Source organism: Tamandua tetradactyla, chromosome 6 (genome assembly GCF_023851605.1).
Source record: "Tamandua tetradactyla isolate mTamTet1 chromosome 6, mTamTet1.pri, whole genome shotgun sequence".
NCBI classification, from domain to species: Eukaryota; Metazoa; Chordata; class Mammalia; order Pilosa; family Myrmecophagidae; genus Tamandua; species Tamandua tetradactyla.
In genome coordinates this window covers 44,451,665-44,470,437 of record NC_135332.1, presented here as the reverse complement: position 1 = coordinate 44,470,437, position 18,773 = coordinate 44,451,665, and the positions used below count along the sequence as shown (strand labels likewise).

General features: G+C 36.6%; 2 protein-coding genes across 18 annotated transcripts in view; one reads left to right on the top strand and one right to left on the bottom strand.

Moving 5' to 3' along the window:
• The window catches only part of ACACA (acetyl-CoA carboxylase alpha), a 449,622-nt gene that overhangs the window by 356,795 nt on the left and 74,054 nt on the right, over window positions 1-18,773 (top strand). For all 16 annotated transcript variants that reach the window (XM_077165076.1, XM_077165070.1, XM_077165071.1 and 13 more), the window contains one exon: window positions 9,399-9,668. In XM_077165076.1, coding sequence (XP_077021191.1) covers window positions 9,399-9,668 — 270 coding nt within the window. The remainder of the gene's footprint in view (window positions 1-9,398; window positions 9,669-18,773) is intronic.
• LOC143687779 (tropomyosin alpha-3 chain-like) lies at window positions 12,873-13,666 on the bottom strand. Of its 2 annotated transcripts, XM_077165086.1 has the most exons (2): window positions 13,496-13,666; window positions 12,873-13,361 (listed from the first exon to the last, which is right to left on the bottom strand). In XM_077165086.1, the coding sequence occupies exons 1-2, from the start codon at window positions 13,561-13,563 to the stop codon at window positions 12,881-12,883; spliced, it is 549 nt and encodes a 182-aa protein (XP_077021201.1). In that variant the 5' UTR covers window positions 13,564-13,666; the 3' UTR covers window positions 12,873-12,880. The 2 variants fall into 2 exon arrangements, with proteins under 2 accessions (XP_077021201.1, XP_077021200.1); XM_077165085.1 differs by having other exon boundaries at window positions 12,873-13,666.

Below are 18,773 nucleotides of genomic sequence, written 5' to 3'. Positions count from 1 at the left end.
CACCAATCTTTCTCTGAAAATGGGAGAATATTTAAGTTCTTTGAGATCTTCAGCAGAAAAGAGCTGCATAACATTTATTACATATAAGCATCCATAATTTGTGCTTGCCCTGTTTTTCATCAAGGGCTTCAAAAAACTAATCTGAATCTTTTCAGGGCTAGCGAGATAGAATTGCAAATATGGAGAAAGATATATTATGTAATATGTGGTAAGATAGTTTTATTTTAAATTATAGTTTGCTTTCCTTCCTTTAACCAATTCTAAGTGAGCATATTTGACTATAAGTCTTTACCTAAAATGATCCTCAAAATCAAATTGGATCCCTCATTAGAAAAATATTGTTAATGCTGCTGGAGATGCAAATACCAGAAATGGGTTGACTTTTTAAAGGGAATTTATTAAGTTACATGTTTGCAATTCTATGGCTATAAAAGTGTTCAAACTAAGGCATCCAGAGAAAGGGCTGACTCAAGAAAGGGCTGATGTTCAGGTTTTTTCTGTCAGCTGGGAAAGCACATGGCAGCATCTGCTACCTTTCTCTCCCAGGCTTCTCATTTTAAATTTCTCTCCCTGCTTCCCCGGGAGTGTTTCCTTTCTGCATCTCCAAAGGTCTCTGTCTTTGTCAGCTCTGAAGCTATTTCCAAAATGGTCCCCTCTTGAAGGACTCAAGTAAGCCACCTACCTTGAATGGGTGGAGACACATCTCCATGGAAACCACCTAATCAAAAAGACCCACCTATAATTGGGTGGGCTACATCTCCAATGGAAACAGCTTCATCAAAAAGATCCCATGCAACAATATTGAATCAGGATTAAAGAACATGGATTTTCTGAGGTGCACAGCAATTTCAAACTTACACAAATATTGAGGCTAATTCTGAAAGATAATTTTTATCATGGAATTACTAAAACTAGTTGAATTTCTAATGCTAATTGAATTTCTAATACTCTTCTTTGGGAATGCATATATTTTTCTTAGAATTCCTTCTGAATGACTGTTAGAGATTTCTCATCAAATTGATTAGTATTTTGACTCATTTCATCGATAGCAAACTGAGGCCCTGTGAGACTGATTGTCTTTGAAAACCCTAATGTAGCAACTGGCTTATCAAAGCAATAACTTATGGAGGGCTTCTAGGTTCCTTTCAAAAATACATCCTAAAGATAGCCTTTAAACAAAAGGAAGTACTTGCGAGCATTTTTGTGCATGTCTTAAGTTTTAAGATTTCACTGTAAAAGAATGTGACCTAGTACTGTATGTCAAGGAACTTTACAGCTCCAACTAGAAGCAATAATGAACATCAGGACAACGACAGATGACACCGGAAGATGAGGTGAAGTGCGGCGCATCAGAGTTCAACATTCATTCACGTGATTAATGGGCAAGGTTTCTGAACTATAGTAGGCCAACTTGCTTAATTTCCATACCAACAAATTAATCCTTTGCCCCATTTCTTAAATACCACTGACTTGTATGTGTTCCATTTCATGTTTTTAGAATTTGGGTATGCTTATTAAATTACTTTGTGTATATGTGTAAAATTACTGTGGTTTCATGTATATAAATATAGGGAAAAATAATTCCCCTGTTCAGATTTACTGTTTACGATCTTTAGTAACATCTTCAAATTAATTACCTCTGAGATGAAAGGTTTTTGTTCTAAAAATATTATTTTTCTTACATTTTTATTGCTTTTTAAGAAAGGTTGAGGTAAGTTTGCTCAGCCATTTTTTAATTCAAGCACAAAAAAAAGTTTTTCAGCTGTTATGAAAATTGTTTTGAGCTCTTTTATGAGATCATATGACACTTGGCAATGGAACATAATATCTGTCAGATAATATAATGTGGAAAGGCACTGGCTTTTTTTTTTTTGCATGTTCTTTCCAAATGGCACAAATTAAGTCAGATATTGCATTGCCTTACGGTTTAAATATATACCTTTTAAGACATGTATTTTCTGCTCCTTCCTTAAGTATGTTTTGTCATAAGACTCTAATATGAATTAAAATTACTATGGTAATTATTTTTGATAGTATCTAATTAAAAGTGAACATTTAATGTTCCACATGAGATATAAAAGGTAGAAAAAGGTGAATTTTGTTATCTGTCCAAAAGGCAACTTAAGTTCAAATGCCTTCTCTGTGGGTCTCAGTTTTCTCACCTTCTTGATACAGATTATGCCTGAGTTAGTTTCAGCCCCAAGATTCTAGGATTCTTTGTATTGCTACTCTAGGGCCTTACAGAGTGGTGATCTTCCCAGCATTAAAAGAATTAAAACAATAGCTATTGGTGACTTTGCCAGAAAAATTCAACTTCTAGAATTTTAGCTTGGAAAATGATTAACTTCAGTATCTCAGCCACAGTCTAACCTATATTTAAATCTACATTGAAAAATATTGTTACAACTGAACTACAAGTACAGAATAATAAGAAAGGTGACTGTGGCAAAGATACTTTCTGCTTCTCATAGCATAACTCGAGTTGATGATGCTTCTTATATCCTTGAAAAACAATACCCAATCCTGTTTTGCCCCTTACCTTTCCCTTTCAGTTTCTTCAGATTAATATTGTTATTTTATTTTGTGGTTAATAACAGCAGCTTTAGAAAGTACCCATGTGTGTGCTTACTACACATTCTGTTCACACTGATAGTATAATTAATGTTGATGTCAATTTTGGTGTTAATTTTGGGTCATGATTAATGTTGACACTTTGTGTCAGACTAATGGCATTTATGGGAACCATCAGAATAAATGTTAATATTATCATGTTTTTTGTATCTGTTATAGTAACATTAAACCAAGATCCTCCCAGGAGAAAAAATACATATATGGTTAGATAGATAATGCCTTTCTGTATTGCTGGTGTTACTCAGTGAGAAAATGACATCTCAGGGCAGAATCCTAATCACTGTTTGGAGCATCAGAAATAATGATCACCTCTGATCGGAGGTTGTGAATAATTCATTCGGTTTGATTCTTCACGTCTTGTCCAGTGATACTTTTCAAACCAAATGTGTTTCTACAGGAAAATAATGGTCCCACTTCTTATGGAAATACTGTGGCACAAATCATTTTACTCACATAAAAACAGTTAAATAAGACTGTTCTCTTCTGCTTGCTTTCTCCTCCCCATTCCCTCCTCCCTCACTTGACCATGTTTATTCCAAGATCAGGCTGTATCAAAGAAGTATTTTCTTCCTTAGGTTTTGTATTAGGAAAGCAAATACTTATTTCTCCTTATCCTTAGTTTATTTCCTGTAACTCTTTTGACTCCTCTCCCTTTTTCACTTTAAGATCGTTATTTTAGGTTGATAAATCTGAAAAACCTACTAATTAGAATATTCTGTCATATTTTAAAATGAAAATTTATTATTTTAAAATTATTTATGGTATTAATTGAAAATGTAATTTGTAATAAACACCTAGAACCACTTGGTTAGTCAGTGACTCAGAGAGAGGGACAGTGGTCAGGAGAAAATAGGGTGGCTGAAACGTGCTTAAAAGCTTTAGTCTGGGGCGGGCCACGGTGGCTCAGCAGGCAGAGTTCTCGCCTGCCATGCCAGAGACCCATATTTGATTCCTGGTGCCTGCCCATACAAGAAAAAAAAAAGGCTTGAGTCTGAAACTCATTAGCCCATAAAACCCATGGACTTTCACAAGCTCCTTTCACGCTATATGTTGCCCTTTTGTTGCTTGTTTACCCTCCTTCAGCAGTTAACCCTGGAGTGTCATTTTTATCAGGTTTCATCTGATAAAAACATTAGGAGAAAAAAGAAGAAACTAGGGGACTGAATGATGAGATTTCCCTTGTTTATTATCCTTCAGTAATATACAAGACATCCTGGGCTTAGGCGAAATTAATGAATGTTGTGTTCCACCTTGTCACACTGTGTTGTGTATGCTTTTATAGTGATTGCAGAATTTTCTATATAAAATCTCCATTGTGTATATAATATAGTTAGTCCCATCTATGCAGAATAATTTGACTGAAAAACTTAGTGCCCTAGATAAGTATGGGGTGGGTTTGACTATCTTCTGAAGTGATGACCTAGTCCTTTATTCTTATCACAACTATTTTGAAACATTTTTTCTGAATGTTATGACACCCTTTTGTTTGTTTGTTTGTTTTGTTTTTGCTCTATTAACTCTAACAAGGACAGGGGAAGCTGTTCTCAACCTAGTTTTTATCATCAAACAAAGTATTTTGCATTCTGAAACCATTTCCAGTATCCAGTTCAATTTTGTCAAGTGATTAGTTGAGTTTGATAGAGAATAATTTAAAAACATAAGGATGTAAATGGCTGTAGTGCTTCTGCACTCAATGAGAGTGGTAAAAGTTGAAACTCCCCTTTCAGTGACTGTGCATTGCAACTTGGATTATTGTGTTACATGTCTTTGCAACTGCTATAGACCTGCATCTGTTGACACCATGTATTCTTAGCCGGAGCTGCTAGAAGAAATAGGGGAGTGGATGAATTGATACCTTGCCTGCCTACTAGTGCAAACATTCTTTTATGTACATATGTTTGTAAAGCTCTTTAGCCCCCTTCAAGAAGAAAGACTCTGTATAAATATAAGCTTTCGATTTTAGTACATGTTTGTAATACATGTGGTACAGTCCTAAATATGTATTTAGCTGATAGGCACTGTTCTCGTCTATTGGACAAATATTGACTTTAAAGTATAAATATGTATTTAACCATCAGACCAGAAAACACTGAAGGAGTTACTTCTCAGGTAGTGATATTAATATTATATAAACCTATACATACTTATGTTTACATTTTACCACATCAATAGTAAAGCATTTCTTTAAAAAGTAAATTAAAAAAAAAATGACAGCCCCAACAAACTAAGAACAATTCTTGATATTCTCTCTTGAAGGTGAGTCTTCATTTTTAATTTTCATGCTTATCTCTCTCTTTATTTGCGGGGGGGAAGAAGAAGGGGAAGGTGCATGGTCCAGGAAATGAATCGCTTTTTAATTTTATGTAAATATTATCTGTTGTAATATGACTAAAACCTTGATTCAATTCCCCTAAAATAAGGGAAATCCACTGAATTGTTAAGAATTTTTTTCCTTAAATTTTTGCTTTAACTTTGAAAATTTTCAAATATACATGCATTAAAGAAAATATAAACCCTTATATACTCATCATCCAATAAAGAGGCTTTTTTTTTTCTGTTGAATGCATGGTCTGGAAATCAAACCTGGGTCTCCTGCATGAAAGACAAGCATTCTGTCACTGAACCACCCATATACCCATAAAGGGGCATTTTGATAGGGTTTTTTCAGTTATTTTATTTATAAAATTTAAAAATTACCACTGCAATATAAACCCATTAAAGAAAATTTGCCTCTCATAAATATTAGGGTATACATACAATTTTGTATCCTACCTTTTTTCTGATTTAATATTATATAATGGATATTTTTAAATGCTATTCATATTCTTCATCTGATTTTCTAAGTCTGTGTAAAACATTAACAATGACTTCACTAGCTAGTTTTCTTACACCCCCACCCCACCTCCAGAAAAAAAGTTTTTATCAAGGCATTTGTTTTCTTTTTATTTTGAAATAATTTTTTATTGGAAAGATAGTACAGACTCAGCTTCCCCTAATGTTCACATCTTATATAACCTGTTATCAAAACTAAGTAGATAACATTGATACAATACTATTAAGAAAACTACAAACTTTATTTGGATTTCACCAGTTCTTCCATTAATATCCTTTTTCTGTTCCAGGATCCAACCCAGGATCCCACGTTGTGTTTAGGTGTCAGGGATGTTTTGTGTTTGTGTTCTGTTGAGGTTCATCTTTCCACAGTGTATTCAGCTAAATGCAATAGTATTAGTCTGGTATATACAATCTTAACTTCTCTAGTAAAATAAATAATATTTCTCTTTGTGTGAACCTTATTTTAAAAAATAGACAATTCATACTAGCTATATGAACAATTTACTTAATTTCTCTGGGCCTCACTTTTCTCATGGCAATAACTTTAATAATAATAGCAGGTAATATTGGCAGTCTTTTATATGCCAGGCTCTGTACTGATTTAAGACTTTGTCCCTCATAACAGTCCTTCCAGAACGATACTGTTATTATCCCCATTTTATGATTGGGAAAATTGAGAAGAGTAATGCTGAGGTTTGAATCAAGACAACCTGATTCCTGAGCCTAAGCTTGATATTTGCATTTATATAGTGGAGTATTTGCCAATATCTAGTATAGTGTACTGTTTATATTAGATGTTCAATTAATGGTAGCTATTACTTTTTTTTTTTAATTAAGGTGGTTTAACTATATTTAAGATTGTCATTCTGCGATCTCCAAAGATAAGTCATGGACAATGCTCAACCTTTGATGTTGACTATTTTCCAAGTATGTTTTAAAATTTTAAATTACTATAGAACTAGCAAATATTTACTGCTCCCAGGTTATATTGTAGGGATCATGCTAGACACTGTTGGAAATTATATAATGGGTCATATTGGCAAGCTAAAACTATCCTAGGCATTATATGATTACAAATGAGTTGTCTATGTAAAGGTTTTAATTGGAGATCTGAGAAGAGAGGAATCACTTTAGACTGGAAAAGCTTTACTAAGGAAATGGAATTTAAATCTTTTTAGAGTGAGTAAAAGTTGAATAAATTGAGAGGAGTGAAAGTGGCAAACTTTGCATGAAATTAGTATAACCAAGTTCTGCTTCCAGTAGTTTGTTTAGCTTCATCAAACCTATATGTATTATTTTCTTAGTTTTTTATATGGGGACACTGAAGCTCAATAAAATTAAATAGTTTTCCCAAGGTCACACAGTTAATAAGTGATAGAGCCTGGATTTGGAGCCAAATGTGTTTAACTCCAAAGCCCATGACACTGGTAATTAATTTCAAAACGACCATCTTACCATCCTATCTATCATGACATTATTTCTATCTTTACTGAGATTCAAAAAAACCTCCAAGATATCAGAGGGGAGCAGAAAAAGGATCACATCTCATGAACTAAACACTTTTTTGCAATTCTGGGTCCTTATACTGTCCTTTAGCATTTAACAGAAATAATAGAAACACTCTTTGTTGACTTACTTTAGGTATCTTCTCTTTCTGCAAGAATTTACTAAAGCTCAACATTGCACCCTTATGAGCATCTTTTGCTGTTTTTCCTCAGCACCAGAAAACCAAAGAATGCAAGAAACAAGTCTCTTTCTGCACTAGGATGTATGTAAATAGTGCTTTCTGTTCATCAGCATCTGACTAGCCACACAAATGATATTGACTTAAAAGGCAGGATGATATGTCACTTCCTAAACCCTCATAGCCCTCTCCTCTTTTAATCCCTTCCTATATGAGAACCAGTCAATCCTTCTACTTGTTTATTCACTAGTTCTATTTCTGTTCACTCAGACCCCAGTCACAGCTGCAGTTTTTCATGCCTGCCTGTCTGTTTCTCCTATACCTGGATAAGTAATGCTTTCCATTCTTTTTCTCCTTTCTTTCTATCTCTCCCTGCCCCCACCTCCCACACACTCACCTCAAACATAAAGCCTACTAGATGAGCATCCTGCTACTGCCTAATGGAGCCCAGCCCCATCTGCAGTCTTGCCCCTCATCCCCAGGCTGCTGCATATCACCTCATTGGGGAGCCGGCCATCAAGAAGAGCCATTAACAGATGTAAATAGCAGCATCCCTGGAAAGCCACATGCATCAACCAGACCCAGCCGGGCCAGTGATCATAAGCTCTGAGTACACATCCCTCAATCCAATTGCACATCCACTGTAATCAGGCTGGTTGAAGCTTTCCGCATAGCTATTTGTGATTCTCAGCATTAAGAAATATATATATAGGAAACACCCACAGATAAATATAAGCTATTTAATATATCAAACCATTGGCCAAATACAAATCAAAATGGATGTAATGCAGAGAAAAATCCAATCACCTTCTGAGATGAGGTATTACTCTATCTACTCATTAAAGACAGAGAAAGGAAGGAGAACCAGATCATCGCCAAAATAGAGCAGTATCAGGATAATTTTGGTTGGGTTTTTTTAGTAAGCCAGTTAAAAATACTGCCTGTACGGGGAGAAATATTTTACCTTCTTTCTCATGTGCCTCTCTAAACTAACACCTCTCTTGTTTTTTTTTTTTCAGAAAAGAAAAAAAATTTCCTATTTATTTTCCTCTAAAAGCCTTTGTAGTTAGGAAAATTGGAGTTTACAACAAATTTTGTGGTATATTAACCTTAGTTACCTAGGCCAGAAAGAGCTTAGATATAAGTCCTGAAGAATCTGCTTTAGTGTTTGCATGTAATATAAACACTATGACCTTGTTATATTGAGCAGGCAAACAGTACTCTTATCTTTTGTTTTTACCTTGGGATTCAGTGTCACTTGGGCAATCAGGTCAGCAACTGGCTAGGTCATTATGTTCGCAATATTGACTTCTAATTAGTTGTCAACACAGCAGCACCAAGAATTATTTAGCAATGTCTTTCCAAAATGTGTTCATCATTGACTGCCTGCCAGCACCCTCCCCCCTCCTAAAAAAAAGTACCATTACAGAGATTAATGTTATCCTAATATTAGCAGTGAAATGCCTCACTAGAAGAGCCTCAGTTTTGAGTAAGCACAATGGATAAAGATTTTGGAATGGGAAGTTAAGGCTTAAAATGTACAGGACACCTATATGGAATAATGGAAATGTTTTGGTAATAGATGGTGTGATGGTAGCACAACATTGTGAATATAATTAACAGCACTGAAATATTTATCTGAATGTGGTTAAAAGAGAAAATAGTAGGTTGTATATAAGATAAAAAAACAAAAATTAAAAAAAAAAAAATCCATGTAGCTACACAAACAACTGAGTTAAAGTATGGACTCTAGTTAATAGGACAGTTATAAAAATGTGCCATCATCAATTGTGACAAATGTTCCACATCAATGAAAGGTGTTAATAATGGTATGTGGGGATTTTGTATTTTATGCATGATTTCTCTAATGAAAAATTTTAAAAATATATCTTAGCATGGTTGTTGAATTTACATTAAAATTTATATTTATATAGCTTTTGAACTTAGGATGCATAATGGTGAATATGGATTTTGGGGTCAAATGAACTTTTTTTTAGTGCATTTATACATTGGTTTAAATTCTCTGAGCAGGCCCAGAGAAGGAATTGAAGTAGTGAATCAACCATTCTTAACATAGTCTAGAATTTGTTTTTCCCTAGTTTGCCACAGAGAGCTTGGCTCTTTCACAATGCATATTTCCATAAAGGTTGTATCTAGCTACAGTCTGATACCTATGAGGAACCTTAAAAAGAAAAAAACCTCTGTGTGTAAGAAGCTTGTATTCATTTGTTTGTTTATGCCTTTGTAGATTGGCATGGTAGCTTGGAAAATGACCCTTAAAAGCCCTGAATACCCAGAAGGCCGAGATATCATTGTTATTGGCAATGACATCACATACCGAATTGGGTCCTTTGGACCTCAGGAAGATTTGCTGTTTCTCAGAGCTTCTGAGCTTGCCAGGGCAGAGAGAATCCCACGCATCTTTGTAGCAGCCAACAGTGGAGCAAGAATCGGACTGGCAGAGGAAATTCGTCATATGTTTCATGTGGCCTGGGTAGACCCTGAGGATCCGTACAAGGTACAGGCTGTCTATAATTATGTTCATGTGTGTTTGTGTACTTATGTAGAGAGAGGTGGGACAGAGATAGCGGGCTAAGTTCAAAAGTCACACTTAAGGTAAAAATTAAACATAATCAAAATTACTTATGAAAATTCCTTAAGAAGTCTCCATGTTGGAGACAGATTGTCTCTCAGTATGTTCATCTGGTTTTACCTCCAGCTTTGAAACAGATTACTGTTTCTTTGGTTGAAACCTAGATGAAGTAGTTATACATTTAGTGTGGGCCATGCTAAACCAAAAATATATGTACCTTTAAACCTTTCCATGTGGTTTCTAAAATTTATGGTCAATCACCACCAACAAAATCGCTTATATCATGAGCTGCTTCTCTATTTATTCTCCAGCCTTCTTGTTCTATTTGAAACTCATTTCTCCCCTAAGGATACTGTTTCCCCTGTAGTCTTCATAAGTTATGACTGATTTTTTTTTTTGTCTTATGTCCTCATTGCTACTTCCAGATCATTTTCCTTCCTTCTCCCTGAAAAACCTCATCTGTGAATTTCATATCATCAGACTGCCATGCCACCACTGCTCCTTATTGTAGTGTTTTACCAACCCCTTGGTCACTGTTTCTCATTCTTTGCATATTTTAATTCTGGCTCACTGCCACTCTTTCCAATACTACTGGTCCTGTTATAGTTCTTAACAATTGCTGTATCCATATAGATGATCCTTTCCATTATCCAGCATCTTGGAATCTTGACTTCCTCTCCTCTAATGGTCTTATCTCCATCTTACCTCAGCCTCTCATTCCCCACAATGTTTCATTCATCCTAGTCTTTGCTATCCCTTCATCCAATTTTTCCAGCTAGCACCCTAAATCTAACAATCCTTTGAACCTACTAGGACTTACAACTGTTCCTCTGTCTTTCATACCCTCCTTAAATCTTTATTTCATTCTTTAAAAACTTAAATTTCATGCTCAATCATAGATTAATCATTATAATTATATTACAATCACTATCTTTCCTCAACTTTTTTGCTTCTCTCTTCATTCAGCTTACTCTGTGCCTTTAAAAAAACTTTATCTTATTTAAATCCAACTCACCCAATTAACTCCCATGCCTACACCTGCATAGCTAACATTGATGGAGAAAAGCAATTTAAGACTACTCACCTCCTGGATGACAATTTCATTTCTCAAACCTCCAAAACCTCTTCCCACATCTTCACTTCTTGTTGATTACTTGATTTCAAATTCTTTGAGAAAATAGAAGCAATCAGAGGACAGCTTCCATAAACTTGTCTGTGTCTCCATCTGTGTCTTTTACCTCTACATTATCTTTTCTACTTTGAATGAACCATCCCTGCTCCTATCTAAGGCCAGTTCCTCCTCTTCCACACTCTGATCTCTTCTTTCTTGCATCATCACTTTTCCCTCTCTCCACTGGATCTACTCTTTTAGCATATAAACACTTTCCCTTCTAGCCTCTACACCTGCCCCATTCTCTCCTTCCCTTTGCGAAAAAAACCTCTTGAGAGTTATCTATTCTTGCTGTCTCCAGATGTTCTTTTCCCATTCCCTCTTTTTTTAAAAAGGTAGTTTTATTCACACACCATACAATCCATCCAACGTATACAGTCAATGATTCTCAGTATAATCATAGAGTTGTGCTTTTATCACCACAATTTTAGAATTTTTCATTGTTCCAAAAAGAAAAACCCTGTACTCCTTATCTGCCCTCCCCCATTACTGGCACTTAGCCCTGGTGTCAATAAGTGTTACAATTGATGGAAGAATATTATATCACTATTAACTATAGTCCATAGTTTGCATTAGGTGTATTTTTTCCCATATACCACTCTATTTTTTTTTTATTTTATTGATATAGAACAATGTACAAGAACATAGATTCTTTTTTTTTTTTTTTTTTTTTTTTTGAGGATTAGAGGGACTGGTTCTTTATTTCAAAAAGAAATTTTTTCAGTTTTCAGTATCAAAACAGTTGCATTATTGGTTTCTCTTTCTCCCAATCTGCCCCCAAAAGAGACCACACCAAAGGAGGGTACATTTTAAGCCAATAAGCTGCAGGATGCACACCTAGCAGACCTCACAGAAACCTCACCAAAAAGGGGAATTGGGTGGGGAAAAGAATTGTAAAAGATCAGCATATTGCCAGCCCAGACTGTAGAGATGGAGTGGTCAGTGCTCCCCAACTCTAAAGAAGCAAAGTTTCAAAATAATATAAAAATTGTAAAGAGTTTTGTATATAAGCTATTCAAGATTTTTCCAGCACTGGCTGATACAAAGCATGAGATGGCACTTCTAGACACAGCAGTTTCGGACCCAGAAAAGGGTGATGAGATGTTTCGTATGGCTAAATCAATGGCAAAAACATAATTTCCTTTACTTTCCTTTATAAAAAAGGAGGCAGGAGAGTACATTACTGGTCACCCCAACATAAGGGGCACATGATTCATACTGTAGCCGTTGGGAAGGGGGTAGAGAAAGGACCAGACAAAGATTTGGTCTCTGAGGTCTTACCATAATAATTTGGTCACTTCTGATAAGAAAAATAAAAATAAAAATAAAAATAATAAATTTGCCCTAAGATACCTTAAAGCTAAAAACCTCAACAGTACTTTTTTTTTTCAGGCTAACTCCTAGAATCACCTTTCTGGTTTGGCTGGTGCTTTGCATAGAGCAATGAGGTTTCCCTCAATGAGTCTTTCCCTGGGCTATGTTTAGTTCTCAGTGAGGCAGGCCCATACCTCTTTCCCTCTTCTTTGGAGAGAGCAATGTGTATGAAGCTGAAAAGTTACCTTCCAAAAATGAGAAAGGGATTAGATTACTACTTCAGAGCTATGGAATTATTTGGAATGTCTTACAAATGGTTGCTACCACAACAAAAAGGGGGGTAATTACAATATGTATACATCACAACATGCTTTTAAAGACACTTGCATTGTGCTCACATTCCCTTAAATGTTGTTCCCAAAGGTGCTCAGCCCCTAGCCCAGCTGCAATCTCTGGGAGAGGCAGAGACAGTTTGGTGAAAAAGACACGGGGCCAGGGGTAGGTGGGTGGATGGGTGTGGGGGTGTACGGCGAGAGGAGAAAGCAGCCTTCCAGTTAAAGATCAGCCCTCAGTTTAAAGGTCAGCTTCGGGCAGGCTGGCCTCAGGCGGAGTCGGGGTCAAAGGGAGGAGGGCGGCAGGGTACTGGGGTGCTCTACATCTCATTCAGGTCAAGCAGAGTCTGGTCCAGCATTCTTTGTGTACAGAGGTGCTCCTCTTTGGTGCATTTCAGTTTATCTTCCAAATCATCAATTGTCTTTTCCAGCTTGGCTACCGATCTCTCAGCAAACTCAGCACGGGTCTCTGCCTCCTTGAGTTTATCAGTAAGAATCTTTATCTCTTCTTCATATTTGTCTTCTTTTTGAGAGTACTTTTCTTCAGCAGCACTCAGACACTTCAGGTTCTGGTCCATCAGTCTGATCTGCTCATCCATCTCTCGGCAACGGGACTCTGCCAGCTCAGCTCGTTCCTCAGTGCGCTCCAAATCCCCTTCAATAATCACCAACTTACGAGCCACCTCCTCATACTTCCGATCTGCCTCCTCTGTGATGTGCTTAGCTTCTTTGAGTTGGATTTCCTGGAGTTCCATCTTTTCTTCATCTTTTAAAGCCCGATTTTCAATAACCTTCATACCTCTCTCGCTCTCATCAGCAGCTTTCTCTGCTTCCTCCAGCTTTTGCAGGGCAGTGGCCAGGCGCTCCTGAGCACGGTCCAGCTCCTCTTCAACCAGCTGGATCCATCGGTTCAAGGAGGCCACTTCAGCCTCAGCCTGTTCCAGGGCCCGCCTTTCTCCCTCCACTTCCCGCTGGAGGCGCTCGGCTCTCTCCTCAGCATCATCGGCCTGCTGCTGTAGAACCTGGATCTTGCGCTTCACCGCCTCGATGGTGGTGATCCCGGCCATGGTGCCCACCCAACTACTGCTCGCTCTCGGCTTCCTGCCTCCTCCCCAAGAACATAGATTCTTAACATACAAACATTTCTTATATGGTGTACAATCAGTGAGTCACAGTATCATCACATAGTTGAATATTCATCACCATGATCATTTTTTTGAACATTTGTATAACTCCAGAAAAAGAAATAAAAAGAAAAAACTCATATAAACCATACCCCTTACCACTCTCTCTCATTGACCACTAGTATTTCTATCTACCCAATATATATATTTTTTAATTTTAACATTTGTTCCCCCTATTATTTATTTATTTTTACTCCATATGTTTTACTCATCTATCCGTACCATAGATGAAAGGAGCATCAGACACAAGGTTTTCACAATCACATAGTCACATGTGAAAGCTATATCATTGTACAGTCATCTTCAAGAAACATGGCTACTGGAACACAGCTCTACAGTTTCAGGGACTTCCTTCTAGCCTAATACACCTTAAACTAAAAAGGGGATATCTCTATAATGTGTAAGAATAACCTCCAGGATAACCTCTCGACTCTCTCAACCATTGACACTTTATTTTATCTCATTTCTCTCTTCCCTCTTCTGGTCAAGAAGGTTTTCTGAATCCCTTGATGCTGAGTCCCAGCTTATTTTAGGGTTTCTGTCCCATGTTGCCAGGGAATTTTACACCCCTGGGAGTCATGTCCCACATAGAGAGGGGAAGGGTGGTGAGTTTGCTTGCCATATTGGCTGAGAGAGGCCACATCTGAGCAACAAAAGAGATTCTCTGGGGTATGCCACTCTATTAACCATGTAAAACTGACATACATTTGTTCAAGTTCATGGAAGAACATTCTTATGTTTATGTTATTAACCACCATCATCATCCACGACAGGGTTCACTATGTTATACAATACCATGTTTCATCCTCTGTCCTTCCTTGTAGTAACACACATGACCCTAAACTTCTCCTTCCAACCACGATCACACATATAATTCAATAATGTGCTACCCAATTAAAAATTCTGCACGAATTAAGCAACATTCTATACCCTCATTCTACCTTCTGGTAACCTGTATTCTAAATGTCAACTCTGTGAGTTTACTCGTTATATTTAGTTCATATTAACAAGATCATGCAATTTTTGTCCTTTTGTGTCTGGCTTGTTTCAATCAACATTATGTCCTCAAGGTTCATCCATGTTATCACATGCTTCAGGACTGCATTCTTTATTACAGCTGAATAATATTCCATTATATGTATATACCACATTTTGCTTATGCATTCTTCAGTTGATGGACACTTGGATTGACAACTGTGAATAATGCGCTATGAACATCAGTATGTAAATGTCTATTTGTGTCCCTGCTTTCAGTTTTTTTTGAGGATATAACTAGTTGAGGGATTGCTGGGTCTTATGGCAGTTCTGTGCTTAGCTTCCTGAGGAACCCCCAAACCATCTTCCACAGCAGCTGTGCCATTTTACATTCCTACTAGCCCTGAATAAGTATTCCTGTTTCTCCACAGCCTCTCCAACACTTGTAGGCTTTTGTTTGTTTAATGATGCAATTCTCATAGGTATGAAATGATATTTCATTGTGGTTTTAATTTACATTTCCCTGATAGCTAATGATAGTGAGCATTTTCCGTGTGCATTTTAGCCATTTGCCAAAAATGGAAAAGTGTCTAGTCAAGTCTTTTTTCCATTTTCTTCATTGGGTCATTTGTCCTTTTGTTGCTGAGTTGTAGGATTTCTCTTTTATTTTCTGGATATTAAACCTATATTGCATATTTGGTTTCCAAATGCTTTCTCCCATTGACTAGGCTGCCTTTTCACCTTTTTTGACAAAGCCCTTTAAAGCACAAAAGCCTTTAGTTTTGATGAAGTCCTCTTTATCTATTTTTTCTTTTGTTGTTTGTGCTTTTGGTGTAAAATCTGAGAAACCATCTCCTACCAAAAGAACTTGAAGATGCTTCCCTACTTTCTCTTCTAGGAGTTTTATGGTCCTGGCTCCTAAATTTAGAACCTTTGATCCATTTAGAGTTAGTTTTCCTATAAGGTGTGAGATAGGGGTCTTCTTTCATTCTTTTGGATATGGATATCTAGTTCTCCCAACACCATTTGTTGAAGAGACTGTTCTCTCCTACTTGAGTGGATTTGGCAGCCGTATCAAAAATCCATTGATCAATATGTCTATCTTTATGCTGGTACCATACTGTTGTGACCGCTGTAGCTTTGTAATATGCCTTAAAGTCAGGAAGTTTTAAGTCTACAACTTCATTCTTTTCCAAGATGATTTTGGTTATTTGGGGATCCTTATCCTTCCAAATAAATTTGATGATTGACTTCACTATTTATTCAAAATAAGCAATTGGCAGGTGGTTCAGTGGTAGAATGCTCGCCTTCCATGTGGGAGACCCAGGTTAAATTCCCAGACCAAGCACCCTAAAAAAAAAAAATAATAATAATCAAAATAAGCCATTGGAATTTTTATTGGGATTGTGTTGATCTGTAAATCAATTTGGAAAGAATTGATATCTTAATGATATTTAGTCTTCCAATCCATGAACACAGAATGTCCTTCCATTATTTAGGTCTAATTTGATTTTATTTAGCAATGTTTTGCAGTTTTCTGAATACGGGTCTGTATCTTTGGTTAAGTTTATTCCTAAATATTTGATTCTTATAGTTGCTATTGTAAATGGAATATTTCTTCTTGATTTCCTCCTCAGATTGTTCATTGCTAGTATGTAGAAACATTACTTATCTGTGCATGTTGATGTTGTATCCCACATTTTGCTGAACTTATTTATTAGTGCTAGTATCTTGTTTGTAGATTTTTCAGGACTTTCTAAATAAAGGATCATGTCATCCTCAAATAGTGAAAGTTTTATTTCTTTCTGATTTGGATACCTTTTATTTCTTTTTCTTGCCTAATTGCTCTAGCTACAATTTCTAGTATAATGTTGAATAGCAATAGTGACAGTATGTATCCTTGCCTTGTTCCACATCATAGAGGGAAAGCTTTCAGTCTTTAACCATTGTGTATGATGTTAGTAATGGGTTTTTCATAAATGCTACCCCAGCTCTTTTGTAGTTACTCTTTGTATGGAATTGTATCGGTCAGGGTTCTCTACAGAAACAGAACCATATCTCATGCAACCACAGGAATGGAACGGTCCAAAATCCGTAGGGTAGGCATTGAAGCTGGCAGCTTCAGTGAAGGGTCTAGACCAACTCCACAGGAGAGGCTCACTGACTGAAGAAACAGTGAAAAATTCTCTTTTCTCCCTTAAACATCTTCATCTGATTGGATTATCTCGCTGGTGGGAGATGTGCCTTAGTTGATCACAGATGTAATCAGCCACAGATACAATCAACTGACTGATGCTTTAATACACCAACCTTCCAGTTTATCATCCAGCCACGAAATATCCTTGCAGCAACCATCAGGCCAATGCTGACTGGGCATCACTTGGCCAAGTTGACACCAGAACCTAACTATCACAGGCATCCAGCCTTTCACTTTCAACATATTTGTGTCCTTCAGTCTAAGATGTGTCTCTTGTGGACAGCGTGTAGATGGATCCTTTTTTATCCATTCTGCCAATCTGTGTCCTTTGGAAAGTTTAATCCAATAACATTCAATATTATTACTATAAAGACAGTACTTCAACCATTTTACTCTTTGGCTTTATTGTCATATCTTATTTTTGTCTCTCTTTTTCCCCTTTTAGTTACCCTTACTAATAATTGTTACTTCTATACTGTCCTCCAAACTTCTCTCTCCTATTGTTTCTTTTCAGCCTATAGAACTCCCTTTAATATTTCTTGTAGCGCAAGTTCTTGTTAATGAACTTTCTCAGCTTCTGTTTATCTGTGTATATTTTAAACTCACCCTCATTTTTATTTATTTATTTATTTATTTATTATCTTTTTTGCATGTGCAGGCACCAGAAATCAAATCCAGGTCTCTGGCATGGCAGGTGACAACTCTGCCTACTGAGTCACCGTCGTTGAAGTGTTGTTTTATTTATTTTACTTTTTAACATATGGTGGGTGACTTTTTGTTGTTGTTGTTGTTGTTATTGTTTTGCATGGGCAGGCACTGGGGATTGAACCCGGGTCTCTGGCATGTCAGGCAAGAACTCTGCCTACTGAGCCACCATGGCCCACCCTCATCCTCATTTTTGAAGGACAGTTTTGCCATATAAAGATATCTTGACTGGCATTTTTTCTCTTTCAGTATCTTAAATGTATCATACAATTAACTCCTCATCTCCATGATCCCTTATGAGAAATCAGAGTTTAGCCTTATTGATCATCCTTTGTATGTGATGGATTGCTTTTCTATTGCTGCTTCCAGAATTCTCTCTCTTTATCTTTGACAATTGACAGTCTACTTAATAAGTGGCTTGGAATATTAGGTCTATTCAGATTTATTCTGTTTGGAGTATATCATACTTCTTGGATATGTATATTTATGTCTTTCATAAGAGCTGGAAAGTTTTAGGCCTTTATTTCCTCCAATATACTTCCTGCCCTTTTTCCCTTCTCTTCTCTTTCAGGGATACCTGTGACACATATATTTGCATGCTTCATGTTATCATTCAGTTTCCTGACACCTTGCCCAGGTTTTTTCATTCTTTTCTCTTTTCTTTTGTCTGTTTGATTTCAGGTGTCACTGATCCTTTCTTCTGCCATTTAAAATCTGTCGTACACTTCTAGTGTATTTTAGAGCTCATCGATTGTGTCTTTCATTCCCCATAAGTTATATTCTTTTTCTTTGTATGCTTTCAAATTCTTCTTTATACTCACCTAGTGTCTACTTAATTTCCTTTATCTCTTTAGCCATATTTTCCTTCTAGTCCTTGAACTGATTTGAGATTTGTTTGAACATCTTTGATTACTTGTTCCAAATTCTGTATCTCCTCTGATTTTTTAATTTGTTCTTTGACTGGACCATAATTTCCTGTTTCTTGGTATGAAAGGGCCATGGAATTTTAAATTTTTGCTGATATTTGGACATCTGATCATCTGGATGAGTTTATTCTGAAGGTTGGTTTCTCTCTCTTGTCTAGGATTTTGTTGTTGATAGGGTTTGTGTGAAGGCTCTTCTTTGACACTTGATTCATCAGTATTTCCCAGA